This window comes from Eublepharis macularius, chromosome 11 (assembly GCF_028583425.1).
Source record: "Eublepharis macularius isolate TG4126 chromosome 11, MPM_Emac_v1.0, whole genome shotgun sequence".
In the NCBI taxonomy this organism is placed as follows: Eukaryota; Metazoa; Chordata; class Lepidosauria; order Squamata; family Eublepharidae; genus Eublepharis; species Eublepharis macularius.
In genome coordinates this window covers 94390137-94411085 of record NC_072800.1, presented here as the reverse complement: position 1 = coordinate 94411085, position 20949 = coordinate 94390137, and the positions used below count along the sequence as shown (strand labels likewise).

General features: G+C 53.2%; 1 protein-coding gene across 2 annotated transcripts in view; it reads right to left on the bottom strand.

Moving 5' to 3' along the window:
* The window catches only part of DHX30 (DExH-box helicase 30), a 38262-nt gene that overhangs the window by 585 nt on the left and 16728 nt on the right, over positions 1-20949 (bottom strand). The window contains exons 3-19 of one of the 2 annotated variants that reach the window (XM_054991282.1): positions 17993-18123; positions 16877-16987; positions 15565-15920; positions 14172-14295; positions 12007-12156; positions 11346-11498; positions 9369-10190; positions 8021-8099; positions 7625-7729; positions 7111-7286; positions 5896-6102; positions 5473-5554; positions 5127-5320; positions 4868-5027; positions 3395-3552; positions 2407-2510; positions 1360-1499 (exon numbers count right to left, since the gene is read on the bottom strand). In XM_054991282.1, the coding sequence (XP_054847257.1) occupies positions 1360-1499; positions 2407-2510; positions 3395-3552; positions 4868-5027; positions 5127-5320; positions 5473-5554; positions 5896-6102; positions 7111-7286; positions 7625-7729; positions 8021-8099; positions 9369-10190; positions 11346-11498; positions 12007-12156; positions 14172-14295; positions 15565-15920; positions 16877-16987; positions 17993-18123 (3252 nt within the window). The remainder of the gene's footprint in view (positions 1-1359; positions 1500-2406; positions 2511-3394; positions 3553-4867; positions 5028-5126; positions 5321-5472; positions 5555-5895; positions 6103-7110; positions 7287-7624; positions 7730-8020; positions 8100-9368; positions 10191-11345; positions 11499-12006; positions 12157-14171; positions 14296-15564; positions 15921-16876; positions 16988-17992; positions 18124-20949) is intronic. The other variant, XM_054991281.1, reaches the window with a different exon arrangement.

Sequence of the window (20949 nt, the reverse complement as noted above, 5' to 3'; positions counted from 1 at the left end):
ACTAGTTGTAAAAAAAAGCTGTCAAACTGATAAAGAGGTTTGACGGATGAGTCCAAAAGGTGGATATACTGGGCCAGCATCAACAGACTGCGTATGATGCAGGCGTTACGGATCATGCTGGCCAAGCAGTGCAGAACCGCCTCTTCTGGGCTGTCCACATTTCTCAACGAGGGCTGAGGAGAGAAGGGAGAGGCCGGCAGGGAGAGATCTGCACCACTCCCAAGGGCCTCTTAAGGCCAGTGAAAGGCAGGCCCCTTTCCCTCTGGGAAGGAAGGGGCAAGCTGGTTCACCCCGCTGGCCTCTGGGGATGGCACCCAATCCCTCCTTGCAAGAAGTGGGCACTTCCCACCCAGTCCCAGGTGAGTAAACTCAGCTGACCCTCCCTGGAGGGAAAGCACCAGCCTCTTGCCCTACCAACTGTGCTGTGCAGAAACTCTTGGGAGCCAGTGAGAGAGCCTCTCCCTCACTGCCAGTCCAGCATGGCTCAAGCCAAAGAACTGGGAATGACTAATGTTTGGGCGCTGGGCTGCCAAGGCCAGCCACAACCTGTGCAGACCAGTTCTGAGACATACTGAGAGGCATCACTGCTTGCAATGCCATGGACCGAAGCTTCCCTTTGCTGCTAGAGTGGAAGCCTGGCTTTACTTTCATTCCCCTTTGCACTGAGGAGTAGCAGAAAAACAACCAGCAAGGGGGGCACACCCCACAGCTGCACCCCAATGCTTGAAGCTGGCAGCCGGCAGACTTGGACTGATGCCGAGTCCCTCTTGCAGCTGTAGTCAAACCCATCTACAAATACCCAAGAAACACCCCAAATGCCAATCCTTCTAGCTAATAAGCATATTCTTAGGGGGAAACGCCTCATGCGGACATCGGGACAGAAAGATTTGGGCCTGCTTCTTGTTTTTGGAAACTTCATTTATACTCCACCTTTTTACCCCAGTCACAGGTTGCCTGACTTTTATTCCCTTCCTCCATTTTATCCATGTAACTCTGTGAGGCAGGCTTGGCTGAGAGTGTGTGACTGGCCCAAGGGCCCTCTGGGATTCGAAGCTGGGTCTCCCAGATGCTAGTTTGATGCTCAGACCGCTACACCACGCACGTATAGCCATTCTGATCATACAAACACGTTGATGTGAGCATCCAACAACATGAGTCAGCGGGTTTTACACATGCCGGGGGCGGGCTGCTGTGCTGGCATGGTAGCAGTCTGGGGAGCTGATTGCAGACCAAAGCACAAATGTGCTGGGCGCCCAAGGAAGTGTTCCTGATTCATGCGAAAGGCCCCTCTGAGACATTAGGGAGGCGGCTATTCCTGAGGCTCTTCTAAGGCTCTTTGCTGGAGGTGGGAGCACTTACCCCGCACATGGATGTCCGTGTCTGTCATGAGCAGCACGGCCAGTGGGTGCACCTGGGAAGAGTCACGCACAAACACACCGCCGTTGGACTTGACCGCCATGAAGTACGTCAACCAGCGGCTGTACAGCTTTGATGCTTCTCTGCAGGGAACAGAAATAACTGAGCCGCAAACGAAGTCCCTCAACCAGAAGCCCCTGAGCAAACCCAGCAGCAGCCATGGGATAAGAGAAAGGCATTCCTGTGGATAAGGAACTGAGGCAGAGGAGTAAATGGACAGTCTTCACAAGTGAAGGAAGCAAGTATGGGGGTCCCCATGGATCAATGCCACTCAGTTGATAAATAATCTGGAATTGAGGGTGCACAACCAGACAGTCAAGATTGCAGCTTAACACCAAATAATGCTGCAATCCCAAGCAGACAGCAAAGAGCTCCCCAAGAATCTCTCCATGCTGCTTGAATGAGCAACATGCCACACACAGCTCAGTGCCAGGGGCAAGAGATTCCTAGGGAGGGAGGGAGTCTCTACGACATGTGCCCACATGCGATCCGACTGATCAAGAAAGAGATCACGGGCTCCAGGTGAGAAGCGTAATGGCAGCATCAACTCAGGAGGCCAGCCACCACCGGCAAAGGAGGTCAATTCCATGACAGGAACTACCAGGGAAGGTACACAACAGAAAGTGGCCAGATCCCTTGGTGGCACCCCTGAGCTTGGGAAACTGGGTGCAGTTTTGGAATCCTCTCCGAAATTCGAATAATGCAGCGCTGGACAAAATCCAGAACAGGGAAACTGCCTCTCCTCTAGGAGAAAAAGCCAAAGCATTAGGGGCTTGATAGGTTAGTGGAAAAAAAGACATCTAAGGTGGGAGGGGAAAAGAGATACAACAGAGGCTGACACACTCATGCTTGGAGTGGAGGGAATGGGACAGAGAAATCCTCTCATCTGCTGCTTGCCTCTGCCACCCTCCAGCCTGCTTTCCATCCAAGGTGGGACACCTGCGGACTGTGAGCCGCCCTGGCCTGCGTCTGCCCCAGCAGGCCACTCACCTGTTGATGGTGGACTTGTGCAGAAGGACGGTGCCAGCTTTTGTCCGGTAGGTGTAGCTATTGGGCTTGAACTTGCCCTGCCTGGTCACTTTGCCTTGCCTCACCTAGGAAGACACAAGAGGAAATGATGTATGAGCAAGGCTGGGCAAAAAGAAGGGGAAACAGGAGGAGGACCGGCCAGAGTCCCTGAACCAGAAAACAAGGCTGTGGGGCCTTGGGCGCTGCGCTTAAGAACCGCAAAAGCTGGCAAGTGGCACCAATCTGGCACACCTCTTTTGCTTCTGACCACTGACAAACATGAACTTAAGTTTTCCCTTCCAAGATTTTTCAGGATGCTGAGATCGGGGCCCGATACTAAGTCCCGTGCTGGGACAGAACCAACAAGGAACCCGGGCAAGGGACGCTCCCAGGCTCAGCAAACAATCCCCCTCCCTCCGGGAGACCGAGGCCTGAAGAAAAGAGCATCACTTCCTGGGGCACCTCCTCTCTGCCCCCTGCCCAAGAAAGGAGGGCCTGGCTGTCCCAGCAAGAGAGATCCAGAGGACGAGTGTGGAGCTCAGGTAGACTTGAGGAGGGGGAGGCGTCCCCCCCCCCGGCTTCTATGTTCTGACTCTTTGTGTTTTGCTTGGGTCTGAGTCAGAACACAGAAGCCGGGGGGAACGCCTCCCCCTCCTCAAGTCTTGTTGAGTCTTGTTCCCGTTCACACAGGCTGCATCCCAAGTCGGTGTGAACGGCACAGAGGCACATTCAGCCTCTGGAACCACCAGTGAATTCAAGCAGCCGCCTCCTTCATTCCAGGCTGCAGCAGGGGGTGCGGAGGACTCCGGGGGCAGAACCGGGGGTGGCTTTTCCACCTCAGACACCCAACATGCTCAGAGGGGATGGGGTGCAAGGTGGTCCTCCCAGCTCAGCGTGTCCGAGTGTCAACCTTAACCCCCCCCCCCCGCCAGACCCTCTGCAACTCCGTATGGAAGGGAGGGAGTCTCACCTGGATGAGGTTAGGGTACAGCCCAGCCATGAGAACGCCCTTCACCAGCTCCTCTTCCTCACTGTACTGGTTGCATACAGATGAGGGCAGGAGGCAGTCAGAGGGGGTTGGCACCAGGTAAGCCTCATAGAGATTTTCCGAGAACTGCTTCACAAGACCTGCGGAGGCAGAAGCGGAATGGAGCATCACACTGGTGGAAAGGAAAAAGGAAGGGGGGGGGAGAGAGTACCCAGTATTAGTTCTGCCCTGGCTTTGCCATGCACTTCGATGGAGGGCATCATGTTGGCAGAGGCAGAGGAGTGCAGGGAGGCAGGCGCAAGAGGTCTACTTCCCGGGTGCTGCCGTCCTCCTCCTCCTCCTCCTCTCCCGCCTAGGCCTGTCTCAGTGTCCCCCCCTGCCTCTGTGCGGCTCCCTGCCTCCGCTCTCAGGCACAGCAGGCAGAATTCCCCTGGGGGGGCCAAGCTCCTCTCCTTCCATCACTGCAGAAACCGGGAGCCCAGGAACAAGCTCCACGGCTACTGAAGCTGCCCCCTCTAGGGCCAAACCAACCTTCTGCTTGACCTACGGATTGGGTATAGGAGAGCGACCCCCCCCCATGCACTTGAATGCTGTTGCACACAATGAACGAATGAAGCCCCCTGCGTGGTGTGCCTCAGGAGGTTCTGAAGGAAAGCCAGTAAAGGAGGTGTGGGGGGAGTGAATGCCTTGGTGCTGCCTGGTCAAGCTGTGATGGGGGGAGGGTTGGGCCAGATCAGTGATCTGGGTGGGATGTCATTATTACGGCGGTTATCGGTAATATTATTGCTAACAAGAAGAGTACAAAAAACTTTAGAATCTTTCCCATCAGCAATAATAAAGTCATACTCTGTCACAGACTGTTATTTCCCTGCCGATGGGCCACAGAGAAAACTATGACAGGAAATGGAAGAACCCTGCAAGGGAATTGCAAAAAACAAAACAAACGCAAACCACAGGGTGTGTACTCATTCGGGCGGCACTTTCTGCCCCAAGCATCATACTCAGTTCTCTAGCAGCGAGACAAGAGCCTGCCAGCGACAAAAGGGGTTCCCCCCCATTAATGGCACGCTGGGAGCTGGGGAGAGAAGCAGCCACATATTGTCCACTGACTCAAGCCCTGGCACCTTGGCTCAGAAAGCAGAGGAATGAGAAAACTAAACCGGGGGAACCTTTACACGGGTAGCCAACACTGTTCTGCAGTAAAACAGCAGGGTTAGAGACCAGCGTCATCTCAGTGACTAGCAAGATTTTCAGGGTGTAGGCTTTCGAGAGTCAGAGCTCCCTTCTTTGGATGCAACTAAATGGGAGAGAAGGAGCTGTATGGATTAGGCCCCGGTTGGCCAAGGCATCTGGCTAAGAATACGGGAGGGGAAGTGCTCCGTAGCCAAAACACTCATGTGGACCTTCCTGCCCCAGCTCCATTCCCCGCTCCTGTAATGGCCAAGCAGCTCTTACCGTTAATGAAGCGCAGGCTGGGGGCGTACAGGAGATAATCTTGCAGGTAGTTGTCGCGAGCCCGGCTGTCCCTGCGCCGCAGCACATCTTCCCAGCCTGCCACAGCCCGCACAAAAGCCAGGTGGTCGCTGCCACTCTCCTGGCTCAGCAGGGCCTTGGCCTGGGGAACGGAAAGGCCCCATTACGGCGGGTGGTGAGCCCTCCGCCACTTGCACCTGTCCCAGCCCCCTGCTGAAGCAGCCCATCCCCCTCTCCTCACCTTGTCCACCTCTGTCCGGTTCTGCAGGCTGCTGCTGAAAGGGTCCCGGGTGAGGCAGGAGACGATGACCAAGAGCGGGTGGATGCAGCGGTAGATGGAGGCCAGCACAATGGCTTTGGCCAGCCGAGGGTCCGTGGAGATCTGCGCCAGACGCTTGCCCAGAGTGGTCAAGGCCTCCCTGTGGTCCAGCACACCTGGAAGGGCCTCAGCATCAGCCAGGCAGGGTGAGCCTTCCACAGCCGGCCGCTAGAGAGAAGGGGACCCCCCTCCCTATTGCCCACATGGCCTCAGGAGGCGCTTCCGTTCGTGACAGCCCCCCCCCCCCCCCACGAGCTCAGTCACTTACCAATCTCCTGCAAAAGGATCACGGCTTCATCCACAGCTTTGATGTCTGGACTATCCAAGGCTTTGGAGAGGAATTCAACAGCCTGTGAGCAAAGCACACACACAGCATAAAGAGGAGGAGCACTCCAGCCTCCCCACCGGAAATGAAGTCAGGAAGGTACCAGCTACATATGGCTCTGAACACACACACACGCACGCACGAACGCACGCACCAGTCTGAGTATCTTAGAGCTCTTCTCCATGCCAAGAACGCTCAGTTCTGACCCAAAGGTGGCAGATCTTTGGCAGGCAGACTATGACCCCAGCACAGGGCCAGGCCTTCTACTCAGGCTACTGGCAAGCTCTCCTGGCTCCCTCTACAAAGAAACGGCACAGGACAAGGCCCTGCAGGGTGTGGAGCTGCCCACGCAGGGGACGGACCTACCGTTTTCTCTGGCATGTGGAGCTTGGCCTGCACAACCAGGTTCTCCAGAGGGGTGCGGAGGATTTCAGGCACTTGGAAGGTGGGCATCCTGTCTAGGCGGCTGCGAGGGAAGAGATGGTAGGCAAAGCCCGACTGGCAGCGACCAGCACGCCCGCGCCTCTGGATCACGTTGGACTTTGACACCCACACAGTCTCCAGGCACGATACCTGGGAAAGACGGATGTGACACTCCGGCACAACGCTTGCACCTGCTCAGATCAAGCCACCTTCACCCTCAGCGACCGCCTGGGACAAATGAGCCCTGCGCGAAATAGTAGCACCCTGCAGGGCAGCAGCATCAACAGACCCTCCTGAGAGGCGGGGCCCCACGGCAGAGGCTGGGAATCCTGCGCAGCCTCCTTGTCTGGCTCAAAAATGCAATTCGTTGCAGGTCGGTAGCGGTGCTGGTCTGCGGTAGGACGACGAGGGTCAAGTCCAGCAGCACATTCAAGACCAGTTAAGATTTCCCAGGGTACAACAACAACAACATTCGATGTATAGATACTGCCCTTCCGGACAACTTGACGCCCGCTCAGAGCGGTTTACAAAGTGTGTTATTATTATCCCCACAACAACAATCACCCTGTGAGGTGGGTGGGGCTGAGAGAGCTCTGAGAGAGCTGTGACTGACCCACGGTCACCCAGCTGGCTTCAAGCAGAGGAGTGGGGAATCAGTCCTCAGTTCTCCAGATTAGAGTCCTGCTGCTCTTAACCGCTACCCCAAGCTGGTATAAGTGTTCGAGAGCCAGAGCTTCCTCTGTCAGATACTTCTGAAAGCTTAGAACCTGGAAATCTTGTTAGTCTTTCAGGTGCTGCTGGATTTGACTCTGGCTCTAAGAACGCAACTGTGACCTTATATTCACTCAGCTCAGCACTGGAGATGCTGCTTTACAAACAGCGCAGAATTTAAACAGAACCTCAATCACCTCGGAGAGGAGGGCTGGTGAAGCCACAGAACACGAGAATGGAGGAAGCAAGGAAGGGGGTGGGGTGACAGACTTCTACACATGTTCTTACAAACTGATTGTGTACTGACAATGGTTTAAAAACAAGGTGGAGGACAGGCCAGTGGAGCATCTGAAGATCAGGCACAAGAAGGCCTGTGGGGGTTCAGAGGCAGAGGAGGAAAAGGGCCGAGGGAGGAGCTCAGAGGCGGGGCCGGGGCAGCAAACGCACCTTGGTCTTGAGGTCATAGCGTTCCTCCTTGTGGGTCCCACTGTCCACAACATGCACAATATCGTTGATTGTGATGGAGGTCTCGGCAATGTTGGTGGCGAGGACAATCTTCCGTACACCGGGAGGCGGCCGTGGGAAGATGCTCTGCTGGTCCATCATCGGGATGTTGGAATGAACTGTGTGGGGAGGGGGGTAAGCCAGTCAGCACCTCCCCTCCACCAAGAGGCACATCACTAACCTGGGTTTATCCCCTGCTCTTCAGTTAAGAGTGGCTTCCGAAGCAGCTGAAGGTAAGTTAACAGCCAACTCAAAAGTCTAACAACAGAGTCGCAGGAGTGCACAACAGGCAGCCTCCAGGCTCTGCTCTCTTACATCACGGGACTCGCGGGAAGCCAAGCCACAGCTGAAGCTGGCATCTGTGTCCAGAGAGCAGGGGCTGAATGCTACAAGCCCTCCCCTTCCCGGCACTGCCACCCAAGCAAAGGACAGGGACCAGGGCTGAGGTCCGCCCTACCTGGTAAAACAAGGTAGCGGCTGTTGTGAGTTCCCAGGCTCTCCAAGAGGCGCTGCTGCACTCCTTTGATCTCCTGCCAGCCGGGCAGGAAGCAGAGGATCCCACCTGGCAGTAGGAAGGAAGGACAGGCATGGTCTGCAAGGGGGTAGAGTTCCAGATGGTGCCTGAGAACCTCCCAGCACCCAGGCAGGTCAAGGCAGAGAAGTGGAGGTGGGGGGGGGGGGAGAGCTCTGCCTGGCTTCCCGTGCTCTGCAACCGGGAGGAGGGGCTGCTTAAGGCCTCCCCCCATGCAGGCAGGGCTGTCAGCAGGCCACGCCAATCTCCTTTCCATGCAGTTTCTCCTGCTCCGCTCCAAGAAACATGAGTTCTTCAGCCACATCGAGTCAAGCCCCTTACCTGGTTCTCCGTGGGCATCAATCTGGAGCACCAGGTCAGAGATCAGCTCAAGGTCAAGGACGCACTCCTCATCCGACTGCTGAGGAGCAAAGGAGGCCAAATCAGTCTCTTCCCTGCAGGACAGGAGACCCAGCAAAGGGCACCCCGGGCAGAGTTCTCCGCCTGGCCTCAGGGGATCCTCCTGCAGGGTCTCTTTCTCCCCAACGGCCAGCCGGAGTGGCTCTGGAGGGGGCAAGCAGGCTGCCTCTTGAACACTCTGCTTCCTCCCAGCTAATGCGAACCGAGGCAGGCCAGTGAACCAAGGCAGGCCGGGTCCATCACGTCTGGAACCAGGGGATCTTTCCCTGGATCAGTCTCAGGGTCCTCCCCTGGGAAAATTCATGCTTTCCCCCTCCCGGCTTGGAACAAAGGCAGAAGGCATCCGTTGACCAGCAAGCTCCAGCAACCGTGCTGAAGTTGAGCTGCCCTTGCGTGGAACCAAGAACCCACTCCATGCCGGGCCAGTTAAAGGAGCACGCACACTGAACCTTGGCTCCTAGCTGCTGTAGGAACCGGTATTCTGCCGCCTCCCTGGCTTCAGCAGGAATTGCTAATTCACATTCAAACATCATTTGCATTTATGAGGGCCATAAATTTGCTCTTAAAAAAAAAAAAGATGCTGAGATGCTCAGGAGACTGAATTCTGAACTTACCGTTCTGTTCTGCACTTCCAGTGACTTGCAGCATAGCCAGAGACCCAAGGACGGTGCACTGCGTACCAGAACTAAGGCAGTGCAGAGCGACAGCTGCTGCCCTTTGGGCACAGTGAGGTATGGGGAGGGGCGGGGAGCGTTCTTGGGTCAGCGACAGAAAAAGTGCCTGATGAGCATTTTTATTATTTTTATGACTTCAGGGGATTCGTTTTTAAAATATACTCTGTTAGCTCTGCTCCATTTTCAGGCAAAGGCAGGCTTTGAAGCTGTTCCTTCCCGCAAGAGGCAAAGCCCATAACCAAACCAAGCAAGGTTTTCTCCCTCGTGCAACTGGCCAACCAGTAAGGGGAAAGGGCCATTCCGCCCAAGCCCCACCCTATTCTGTCCCAAATGGCACATCGTATGCAGTGTGCTCACTGCACCCCTCCATCGGTCCGAGTCTGCACTGGAGTTGCCAGCTCCTAACTGAGAGCTGCTTCAAGAGACTTTGCGGGACCAGCAGCCGGCATCCGTCTGACACACCCACCCCACTTGCCGATCTATGCACAAGTCACCTTGGCTGTCACCCTGGCAGGAAGCTTTGACCAGCACGGTGTGAAAGCGAGCCATGCCCAGTGGCCTTCTCGGGGACACCTCCAGGGAGCCCAAAGACTCACCTTGATCTCGTAGTGGCGATGCCTGTGCCGCCCCAGCATGGCCGTGATCTCCTCCAGGTAGTACTCTTTGACGGGATACATAAAGCCTGGCACCTTGACCACAGGGCAGTCCCCAAAGTACTGCGAAAACAGCTGGTTGTCTCCCGTGGCACTCATGAGCACCAGGCGGAAGTCTGGGTTCTGCTTCTGGATGCCCTTCAGCAGGATAAGCAGGAAGTCGGTGTTGACATCGCGCTCGTGCACCTCGTCCACGACGACGTGGCTGACGCCCTCCAGGCGAGGGTTGCTCTGCAGTTTCCGCAGGAGGATCCCCACGGTGCAGAAGAGCAGGGCTCCCCCTCGCGCAGGCGGCTTGCTCTCCAGCCGCACCTGGTAGCCCACGTTCTTCCGCATGTTTGGTCCCAGCTCCTGGGCCACACGCTGGGCCACGGAGATGGCGCTGATCCGCCGAGGCTGAGTGATGACCATATTGCAGCGAGCCCCACGCCCTTCCAGAATAGAGTGCTCCAGTATCAACTGGGGGATGCGGGTGGTTTTCCCACACCCTGTGTCCCCGGCAATCACCACCACCGGGTTCTGCTCCACAGCAGAGAGGATGGCTTCTCTGTGGGAGTCCACAGGCAGAGGGTGGCTCTCCTGCCACGCCGAGCCCCTCCTCTTCCAAAGGGCCAGGAGATTCTGGCTCAGGCGCACTTCCTCTGACTCCAGCATGGGGACGTAGGGCTTGCCTGTGATGGCGTCGCTGAGGGTGCCAGTCTCCTTGCTCAGGTTCATCATGTCATCGGCAAGCCGAGGTCTGGAATCCCGGCTGTCTACTGGGTACTGAGAGAGGAGAAGAAAGCCAGTCAGGGCCCTCTCTGAAACGGCATGCCTACGTGGCGACACTGGAGCCTGATGCAAAGCAGTTTAAAGTGCTGTGGCTTAACCTATGGATCCAGCACTCTGGCAAAGCTAGTTCCCAGCATTCCCCCTAAAAAGCCACGACAGATTTATCATCTCCAGCACTGACTGGAGGTGGCAGAGGGAGGCGGGGAGGCCTTGGCTTGAAGCCAGGGGGCCTCGCTGGCTGACTGCTGCATCACCTTCCGTTGCCTGGAATCTGCTTTCTTGTTCAGTATGTCTACCCGTCACCCAAGCTGTGCCTCATTTCCACTGTGAGATCTGGATTTAAGTCCTAGAACGCCAACGAGAGCTTATTTGTGGCTGTGGGCTACCCACTGTCTTGACCTCAGCTGCTTGTGACAAAGGGGGAACACCTGGCTGGCCAGGGCGTAAGTTGCCGTAGCATAGCACATCAGCACTGCTGGTTTGAACCCCACCACTGCCATGAGCTCAGTAGGTGGCCTTAACCCACTCCTGTCAGCAACGGCTGAAAGCCGTATTGTGGGAATAACAACATTGACTTAGTTCACTGCTCTGAGTGGGGCACTAATCTGTCTAGAAGAGCGGTATATAAACCCAGGTATTTAGTAGTAGTAGTAGTAGTAGTGGTAGTTTTAGTTTTTGATGTTTCTTAAATTGTTCATAACGTCCTTACGTTTTGCCCCATCTTGGGGCTCAGGATGCCTGGGGGAAAGGCAGATATATCAATATTTTAAATTTTATTTATTTATCTGAGGGTCATGCCCCACCCCCTGCTCCTTTGGTGGGGCCCCTGGGGCAGGCAGCAATCAGATATTCCACACCACCCCGTCCTCAGGCTCAGCTCCATTCACGGTTAGATTCTTGTATTCTGTGGTGTTTTCACTGTTTTACCTATTCCTTTAGAACATACTTGCTGCTTTTCAACACAGAAAAGTGTAAAATAAACAATCCACCTTTGTACAGCAACGAGGAAGCTGGGATGGATAATGAGGACAAAGCTCAACAAGAAGCTCTCAGTGGGAAAAGGAAGGTCTTGGTGAATAAAGCGGCACCCTTAGAAACTTGCCTCGCCATGTATAAATCAAATGTAAAATGCAACCCCCCCCCCTTTACGTGGTTTAGGTAGTTCTCGATCTTGTGCAGCGTGGCCTCTGGGACTTTGATGTGGCAGGGCTTCCTCTGGTTTTCTCCGAGTTCCCGGAGGGATGTCATGTTATACATGGCATGGCTCAGGGGGTTGTTGTTCTTATCTACCAAGCCGAGGCTCTGCAAGAGAACAGGACACAGAGGCGTTTATTTATGCGAGTGGGATGTCTGCTCCGCCTAGTTCCTGATAATAACCCAGCTATGATGCTCTGCACCAAATGGGAGTTTTTCTAAGCTGACTTTGAGGAGAGACCTCTGTAAAGAGCATTACAGTAGATATTACTGTGGCATGGAGCCAGGTGGCTAATCTGGCTGTGCCAAGGGAGGGGAATATCTTCTGGGAGTTCAGAAGGCCAGGGGACAGATGGATGGGGCGGCCCACAGGGAACCATGCCAATGGGAAGGGGGAGTGGTTGAACCTTCTACATCCTGCAATACCCTTGGGTTCAGAAGGGCACCTGCAACCATGGCTCTGGCCTGCTGAGCAAACGGAGATCCACTGGATGGAAGCATTGCTGAAAGAATCCCTGTGTCGGACATGCCAACCTGGATCCCCCTGGAGTGCCGGAGCAGCAGGGAGGCCCAGGAAGCCTTCTGGGCCCTTCTCGGCTCTGGGCCAGTGACCCACCTTCAGCTTCTGGCAGGCCAAAGCAGCTGCTTTGTTCTCGGCCTCCACCTTGCGGCGCCCCTTAGCGGCAAAGGTCATGGGGCACGGCCAGCGGAGCGTCAGCTTGCAGATCTTGGTCTTGGTGCCCACTGTCCTGAACTGCATGTACTCCTGCAAGAGGGAATGGGGAATCAGCAGAGGCCCTCGCAACGACTGCAGGGAGGGAATGCAACCCTTCATGCCGTCAGTCTTGGTGTGGAGGACCACCAACCACCGCGGTGGTGAAGACCAACATGCTTGTCTCTTTAGTCGCAGGCCTAGCAGTGGCCAGATTCTGCTACGTGCCTCCTGACACAGCACACTAGAGCTTGGGGCTGCTGCATGCTCTCTGAAGGGCTGCTCCATGCAAAGCAACATAGACTAGGAAAAGGAGAAGTTTATTTGGGGAGAAGGAGGAAGAGTTTTTCCTTGGGCAGACTGCTGAGGGAATCTGAAGATTTTGGCTTTTCCTGAAGCACGTGCCTTCACTGTCGAGTGAGTAACCCACAGCCAAGGTTCAGAGAGCTGCCCATCTGTTCTCCGCTTCTGGCAGTTCTCATTTTCTAGTCAACACCCCCGTGGAAGGCCTCTGTTTCTATCAAACTCAGTGCAAGGCAGGATGGATCCTCAGCCTCTTTTAAGCATACTTTCCTTTCCCAGAAATTTTAAAAGCCATGGAAAGAAAAAGTATTGTTGGCTTTTCTTCCCTCTTGCCCAAAGGGAAATTTGGGGGAAAACTGAAATCTTTGCCATACTTTCTTCTCATCCCTCATTTTACTGCTTTAAAGACATGCCTGGATGCTCTGACTCCCTTCGCCCGAGTCTTCCTCCAACAGACAAAGACCTCTGCATGGTTCATGCCGCCCCCCAAACCTCCAACATCAGGCGCTGAAAACAGCCACACTGACTGTCAGGCAGGAGAGGAGCGTGATCCTTTTAACTGAATTTGGTCTGAGGCCTCTGCCTTCCCCAAGGCCCTGATTCTCCAGCCCCCTGGACTCGTCTACTCACGCCTCAGTCAGTAAATCCAGACATTACTTGAATAAAATGTATTTTTATTAGGTTTAGAGTGTGTCGCAAAGCATGAGGGCACTCAAACGAGACAGGCAACAGATACAAAAAGCAAATAACCTGCTTGGCTGCTGCTAAACGAACTCTGTCTAGCTAAGCTTCTCTGGTTGGTGTCCAAAAGCTGTTCGTCTTACCCATCTGGTTGCTTCTCTGAACAGGGCCTCCTGCACATGGGCAAAATCAACAGCTGCCTGTACACGGGCCTTCTCTGGGGTGGCCCCTGCCCTATGGAACAGCCTGCCTGAGGAGGTCAGGAGAGCCCCCACTCTCCTGGCTGTACACAAATGATGCAGAACTTATTCAAAAGGGCTTTTTTACTCAGCTAGGAGGGCTGCATTGTAGACAGGGGTTCTCAACGAGATGCTTCACTCATGCAACAGGGACCATAGACTGCACCACTATGTTGCCTTATGCATTGCTCCTAAGTATTAGCTGTTTCCTTAAGTATGATCCTATTGGATAGTTCTATGCTGTCAGTCCTAGAATTGGTTATGCTCCGTTTTAGCATTTCTTCAACTCTGTACTGGACTCCTGCTAACGCAACGTCTTTGTAAACTTCCATTTATTTACACGATGGCATTGTTTACTGAAATGTCCTCGATACTGACTGTACTAATCTCACACTATGTAATCTACCTTGAGTCTCAGTGGGAAAAGCAGACTATAAATGACATAAACAAATAAAATATTTTAGTATATGTATCTTTGTTTTTGCCATTGGAAAAAACAAAAGCTGAAAGTGCAAAAGAAATTTTGTAGTAACAAAATTAAGTGTGTAATTTGGACAGAAATAGTTTCCACCAGTCCCAATACGTTTAACAGCATACTCGGATGACAAAAACTTTTTCACACTGATGAAAACAACTAACTTTACGGCAACGTATTGTCATCAGTGTCATAGAATATTAATTGTGGATAGAAGTGGTCACATTTAACAACGTGTATATTTGAAAATAATGTCGGCCGGCAGAACAGGCCCTCCCCCCCGCCCCCCCCCCCAACATTTTGCGGGCCTTCGCATCTCTCTCCTCATCCTCCCCTCAAAAGCGCCCCCCTGCTGTCTGAGTTGGACTCACCTTGACCGTGGATGAAGAAGTGGCGATCTGAATCACCTGGGCTAGGAGGTTTTTGGGGAGCGGAAACTGGGTCAGTGCCCGGAGTGCTGTGTTGTCATCCGTCATATCCAGGGAGAAGCCATCCCTGCAGTACAAGAGATCAGAGATGCTGAACCTACACGGTTTACTGACACCCCCAATGCCTTCATCAGCGTGGAGGGGGAGGAGAGGCCACAATCGCGCTTTTACAAACCCCTCTAATGGTCTAAAACACTCACTGCTAGCCTGGTAAGGCTGTTTATTGCCTTATTTTCTTATGGCCCACGCTGCTTTTTGTGTCTTTTAAAGGGCACAGTCTGAGATATTTGGAGGCAGGGAACTGGCAGGTGATGGAGAGGGGCTGGAAACTGAGGGAGGCCAAAGAGCCCAGTCCTCTACCAGGGCAGCCCCCTCCAGAACACCAACTGCCTCCCCAGCTTTGAACATCTCTCTGCAACCACGAGGCCCCCCTTTCCCCCTTGTTTTTAACAAGACAGTAACGTTCCTCAAGAGGGTCTCCAACACCTGGTCAGCGACACACGTCTGAGCGTGATTGCCGTCTACTGAAGTCCACCTGCAGAAAGACATGGCGGGGAATGTGGCCAGCCCCCTCTTGCTCCCCGAGGCCAGGCTCTTGTGTGTCTCACATTCTTTGCATCACACTGACTGACAGAACCTTCAGAACATTCTAGAAGGTGGCCAAGAATCTCGCGCTCTTCCCCCAGTGCCACACCCCAATTGCAAAGAGCCTACCTGAGGAAAAGGCTAGGCTTGCAGGCAGCAATGCACATATCAGCAGATGCCGGCCGGGGCAACCTCCGCAATGAAGCAGGGCAGTTCTTGGGGTCAGGGTGGGAGCTGGGAGAAGACTCCCGCAGCACTCAAGGAGCTGAGGCTGAGCCCACCCTCCCCTCTATCCTAGCACCAGAAGGCAGGTGTCCCCCGTAGCCAGCTCCTGCTCCTGGCAAGGTACACGGGGGGGGGGGGGAAGGAACTTTGTGCAGAGTAACTATCAAAGTCTGGCGGGCAGCGGGGCTCCCAGGGGACAGCGCATATGTGGAGGAGGGAGGGAGGGAGGGGGCATACCGGAGGCCTCCCGCTTAGTCCCCAACGCCTCCCGCTTGGAGGGCTTGAGCAGCAGGGAGCTGGGAACGGCTTCCCTCTGCCCAAAAGCCCAGGGAGCTGCTGCTTGCCTCAAAGTTCAATGAGTCGAAGGGATGACAGGCTATAAGATGAACACTGAGGGCTGCGGATGAGACCCAAAGCGGCGTTCTGGGCCTCCCCTTCCCTAACACGGTCCCCTGTTGTTTCTGAACTAGAGCAGCCAAGAGCTGGGACGCAAGGATCATCTCCGTTTCAAGGCAAACGGCTCTACCTGATGTCTCTGGAGGGCGTCCGAGCCCCAGGATGCGCCACGGACAGATAGTCGGAAACGTTGATGGCGTCATCTTCCAGCTCCCCCTCCTCCAGCTCCCCTTCCTCCAGCTCCCCCTCCTCCAGCTCTTCCTTGCGGATGGGCTTCAGCAGCTGGTTGTGCTCCAGGGCCTGGATGGGCTCGTCCGGCTCTACCCGCCTCCAGCAGGTTGAAATATCAGCCAGGGAAGGTCCGGACTTGGAGCGCCACCTGCCCTCCGAGCACCACTTCTCCTCAGGGCAGCCCAGCTGCTCAGCAAGGATGCGGTACTTGGCAGCATCGAAGAGCTCATTCCGGGGTCCCAGCAAACCCCAACCCTGCAAGAGGGAGAAGGAAGCCACCGTTGAGCCATTAAGGAGGCAGAGAGGCAAAGGAGCATTTCAATGTACATTGCTAAGCTGGGCTGGGCTGGGCTGGGCACACCAAACCAGGGGGCAGCGTCTTTCTGGGGCTTGCAGGCTCTCTGCTGAGGCCAAGCCATGACCAAAACAGCTCTAAGCTGCCAGGCACCGTCTGCAGCCGCATTTCAAACCTCAGCAAGAGCAATGCAGATAGAACAGCGATGGCTGATTAGCAGAACCCAAAGGCATAGCAAGCAGGTGAGCATCTTTGTATGTGTGTGTGTGTGTGGGGGGGGGATAGAGCTATATTTAAGGCAAAAGTGGCCCAATTACAGCCAAGGGGCCAGCTTAACTGTGTTGGGAGCGCTGGCCAGACTGCAGATGCTCCCCCCACCAAACTGCTTAACAGCTTGAGGGCCAAGTGCAAGGACGAGCCATTAAGAGCAGCAGGGTGGGCCTTGTTGGGTCTCTGCTTGCTTCTGAGGGCCCAGAGGTGGATGCCCACTCAGAGTACTCCAGTGGGGGTGGCAGCTGGGAGAACCCTCAGGCTGAAAAACCTGTCTGCCCTGGGTTGAAATGCTGACTGTGATACAAGCCAACACGCAAAGCACCAAACTGTTAATAACCAGATCCAACCAACCAACAGGCCTATGATTTTGGTGCACCTGCAAAGTAACTGCTGTGCTGTGTAAAGCACTGGGATGGGATAACAAAGGGGTGGGGATGGGGGGAGAACAGCTACTCCAGGTCTGCAGCACTAAAACCTTCTGCAACCCATGTCAACCGCCCTAACCCCAGTCCCCTGCCAGCTTACTTCTGATCACTAAAAGTTAATCCACTGACTCAGCAACCAAGAAAAAGAAAGCCAACCGGCCACAGAGCACCATGACTGCCCATCTGTGGGCCAAGAAGCCAAGAACAGCCCCAGTCACCTTGAAGAGCTGGCAAGCAGCGGCTGCCGCCTGTCGTTCTGCATCAATCTTCTTGGTCCCATAGCCTTCTACCTCCACCGTTTTTGGCCACTTGATGAGCAGCGTGACTTTCTAAAGAGGAGGGAAAAAGCAAGCAACTGGGCATCCAGAATGTTCTGCTTGGCACATCTTTTCCTTTCCACAACGGACAAAGAGCGTTATCCATTTTTTGATCCATTTTAAAGATAACGGAAACTCTATTACTCTCCCCTTAGCTTCAGCTGTCTTTTCTGCTAGACTTAAAAGGTCTAGATTCTCCAGCCTTCCTTCATAGAAAAGGCACTCCTAGCCACTTAATCATCTTGGTTTTTCTCATTTGCACTTTTTAAAGCTCCGCAACATCTTTTTTGGGATACAGAAACCAGAGCTGCACACAGTATTCCAAAATGAGGCCACACATAGCTCTATAAAAGGGCACTACAGTATCGGCCATTTTATTTTCAATTGCGTTCCTACTAATGCACAGCATGAAGTTCATCTTTTTCACTGCTGTGTTGCATATGGAGCCAATATTTTCACTTAGCTTTCCACTACAACCGCAAGTTCCTTCCTCGGATGTCTCTCCACGGACCTTCCCGGCAGCCTGTGTCTTTCCTTGCTGTCCTTAGGCCGCCAATGATGCTTCTCGCTCCGTAAAAGTTTCCCCCTTGTCCCACCCAGTAACTCAGGTCAAGATTATAAAGGTGCTATCACCAACACTGGTATTCCCAAGAGCCAGTATGGTATACTTGTTAGACTAGGATCTTGGGACACCCAGGTTTGAACCCCACTACGCCAGGGAAGCTGGCTAGATGACCTTGGGCCAGTCGCATTCTCCCAGCCTAAACCTATCTCACAGCGTTGTTGTACTGATCAAACAGAAGAGAGGAGAACGATGTAAGCAGCTTAGAAGCTCCACTGGGGAGAAAAGGGCACAAAAATACATAAATAAATAAAATGTCAACTGCCAGACCTGTCAGGATCACCACATCTCAGCCGCTCAGATACCAGCAGGGAAGCAGATCTCATAGGGATCAGGTGGGATTCTCTCTCCCTGCATTAGGCAATATCAAACTTGGGATGAACACAGAAGGGTACCTTTTTTCGAGGCCCATTGGTATGAATATACACCAGCTTGTCTCGTGCGTGGGATATGCCCAAGGCTCTTCCAATCACACTGTTGAGTAAGTTTTTTGGTTGGGGAAATTCCTTCAACAAATCTCTTGAATCTGAAAGGAAGAGTTGGAGGATGTTAAACACCTGTCAGTTTCAGGAATTTCCATCGCTTCAGCCAAATTGGCAATGCACCCAGTGTCCATGTGAGGTCCGCATCATCCCTGTATTCCAGGCAGTGGACAACTGAAGCGGCCTTCCACTCACTTCTGTCTCCCACAGTCCTGGTGTCACTGGGATGAGTGTGTTCAACTATGATGCCCATAGCTAGTCACCAAGAACATTCCTGGGTGTAGGATGTGCTTTTCATTGGGGGATGAGCCATGTAATGTGAATTACTGCCCAGCTTCAGGAACAAACTCCTGTATACCCAATCTGCTTTTCAAATGGGATTACACAGCTTCAATGTATGACCCAAGAACTTGGCAAGCATATCTTCATGTTTTCTCCTAACCATCTATCAATAACAAGCACTTTTAGATTTGAGAGAACAATTCCTTAGGTCCATACACATTACTGCAACAACTGGAATTGTGAACAAAGGAGAAAGGAAAGCCGAAGTAACTCACCCACTTCCATTGTCCTATCTAATGGGAAAGCAAAAAGGAAAGAATCCAGAATAAAAAAGAGTTCTGAGAAAACTGGTAATTGAACAGACTGACACAGTCCAGTGGCTTCCTTGGTGCCAAACTCATCAAAACCTACCAACCGACAATCTTTGGGAATATTACAATATCGAGCCAAAAGATTCCTATAATGGATTCACAAGAGTGCTGTTGTTTTTTTATTTTCAAGGTGGTTCACAACAGGAACACATTTTTTAAAAAAAGTTAACAGCAATTAACTGAAATGGTAGAACCAATAAAACCTGCAAATAAAAACAGCAGAATAGGTGTCAAAGCAGAATTCTTGGATCAAGGAGAGGTCTTTTAAAATAAAATTTTCTGATCATGTAAAATCCAGCGGTGGATAGGGTTTCTGGATCTCCAATATTGTGCAATCACCAAGAACGTCTTGCACCTCATAGCCACTGCCTTCTAATCCTGAACGGTGACCCCACTCAAAGTAGGGTCTCACAGAATTAAGCATTACCCAGAGGTTGAAGAGGACAGGGCTCCCAGGCACGAGAGGAGAGCTTTTTACACTCCGCCGCAGTGGAGTGTACACCCACTGATACACCCACTGATTCTACATTTTTCATCGTGGATCCTCCTCACTTTACTATGAGCTTGCAAGATTTAGAGACCATCTCTTGATTTAAACTCTATAGAAAGGACACACTGGGGATGGGGACACTTCATATGCCAAAGAGTATGAACAGTCTAAGTAGAAAAGAGAAATGAACACTCCCATGGAATTACTACGGGTGGTGCTACCAAGCTCAAAAGATTACTTAAAATCGGGGGTGACCTACTGCCCACCTGACCAGAACTTTGAGTGCTCTGGAGATGGAGAAAAGGTGAGAGGAAACTACAGCAGAGTATATTGTAGAACCGAATGACTTCAACTATCCAAGCACCACCCAGATAAATGCAAGTCTGAGTCACAAGAAAGAGATGGGGAGGAGACCTGATGGAAGTATTGCAGAATTAGCTGGGAACAGGGACTACGGGGCTATTAAATCCAACGTTTATGGAAGTGGAAAGTCGCCCAGAAAGTCCAATTTGGAAACATTTGAATATAGACAGAGGAGAGCTGCTGTAGCACAGTGGTTGAGCTGAGAGAATCAGCACTCTACTGGTTCAAATCCCACTCAGCCCCAGCTGCATTGTGGGGATAATAACACTAACTTGTTCACCACTCTGAGTGAGGCACTAATCTGTCTAAAAGAGCAGTACATAAGTGCAGCTGTTGTTATTGTTGCTACTATTACTGTTACTAATATTATTATTACTATTATTATTAAAAAGGGGATCCGCCAAATGGATGTTGAGAGTAAAGAGAGTGAAAATTCTTGAGGATGCTGGAAACCAAATGGCAACTGCTCTTTGTATGCTACCAGTTTTAATTGTTTATCTGTATTTTTAAACTGATGTGATCCGCTCTGAGCCTGCTTGGTGGGGAGAGCGAACTATAAATTGAATAAACAACAATAACAACAACAATAACTCATATATAAAACATCCCATAGATTAGGTAAAGCAGGGTCAAAACACCAGGGGGGTTAATGAGCAAAATGAAGGCAAGTCTTCAAGGGAACCTGGCCAGCTCCGCTTCCAAAGGGGCCCAGCGCTGCTCGAGGATGGAGACGAGCCTGCCTGAAGGGAGTGGAAGGCCTGACTGAAAAGATAAGAGTCCAGTAGCGCCTTTAAGACTAACCAACTTTATTGTAGCGTAAGCTTTCGAGAACCACAGCTCTCTTTGTTAAATGCATCCGATGCATCTGACGAAGAGAGCTGTGGTTCTCGAAAGCTTATGCTACGATACAGTTGTTTACAGCGCTATCCCGAGAATACTGTCCTGGAAGGAAGCCCCACTGAATAGACCTGAGTAGGATTCTGAGTAGACCTGCCTGGGTTGGCTCTGCTGGCCTCTTGGCCGCACTGACCCCGGCTGGCCCTCTGGATCTGTGCCCGGAAAGAGGCTCCCCCCTCACACTCCGTTCCCGTCCCGGGCCAGAGGGAGCCCCGCGCACCGCCCGCCGGGGCCAGACGCCGGCAGGAGCGCGGCGAGGCGGCGGCGCCTGGCTGGAGGCCGCGGAGGCCGGCCGGGGCAGCCCTCCCCCCCTCCCCCTGGGCTGGGAGTTCCCGGGGGCGAGCCCTGCCTGGGCCCGAGGCGGGGGAAAGGCAGCCCGGCGGCGCAGCTGGCCCGCGTCGCGCCCTTCAGCCGCCGGGCGGGCACGAGGAGGCGCCTCGAGGGCCGCCGTCCGCGCTCACCGTGCA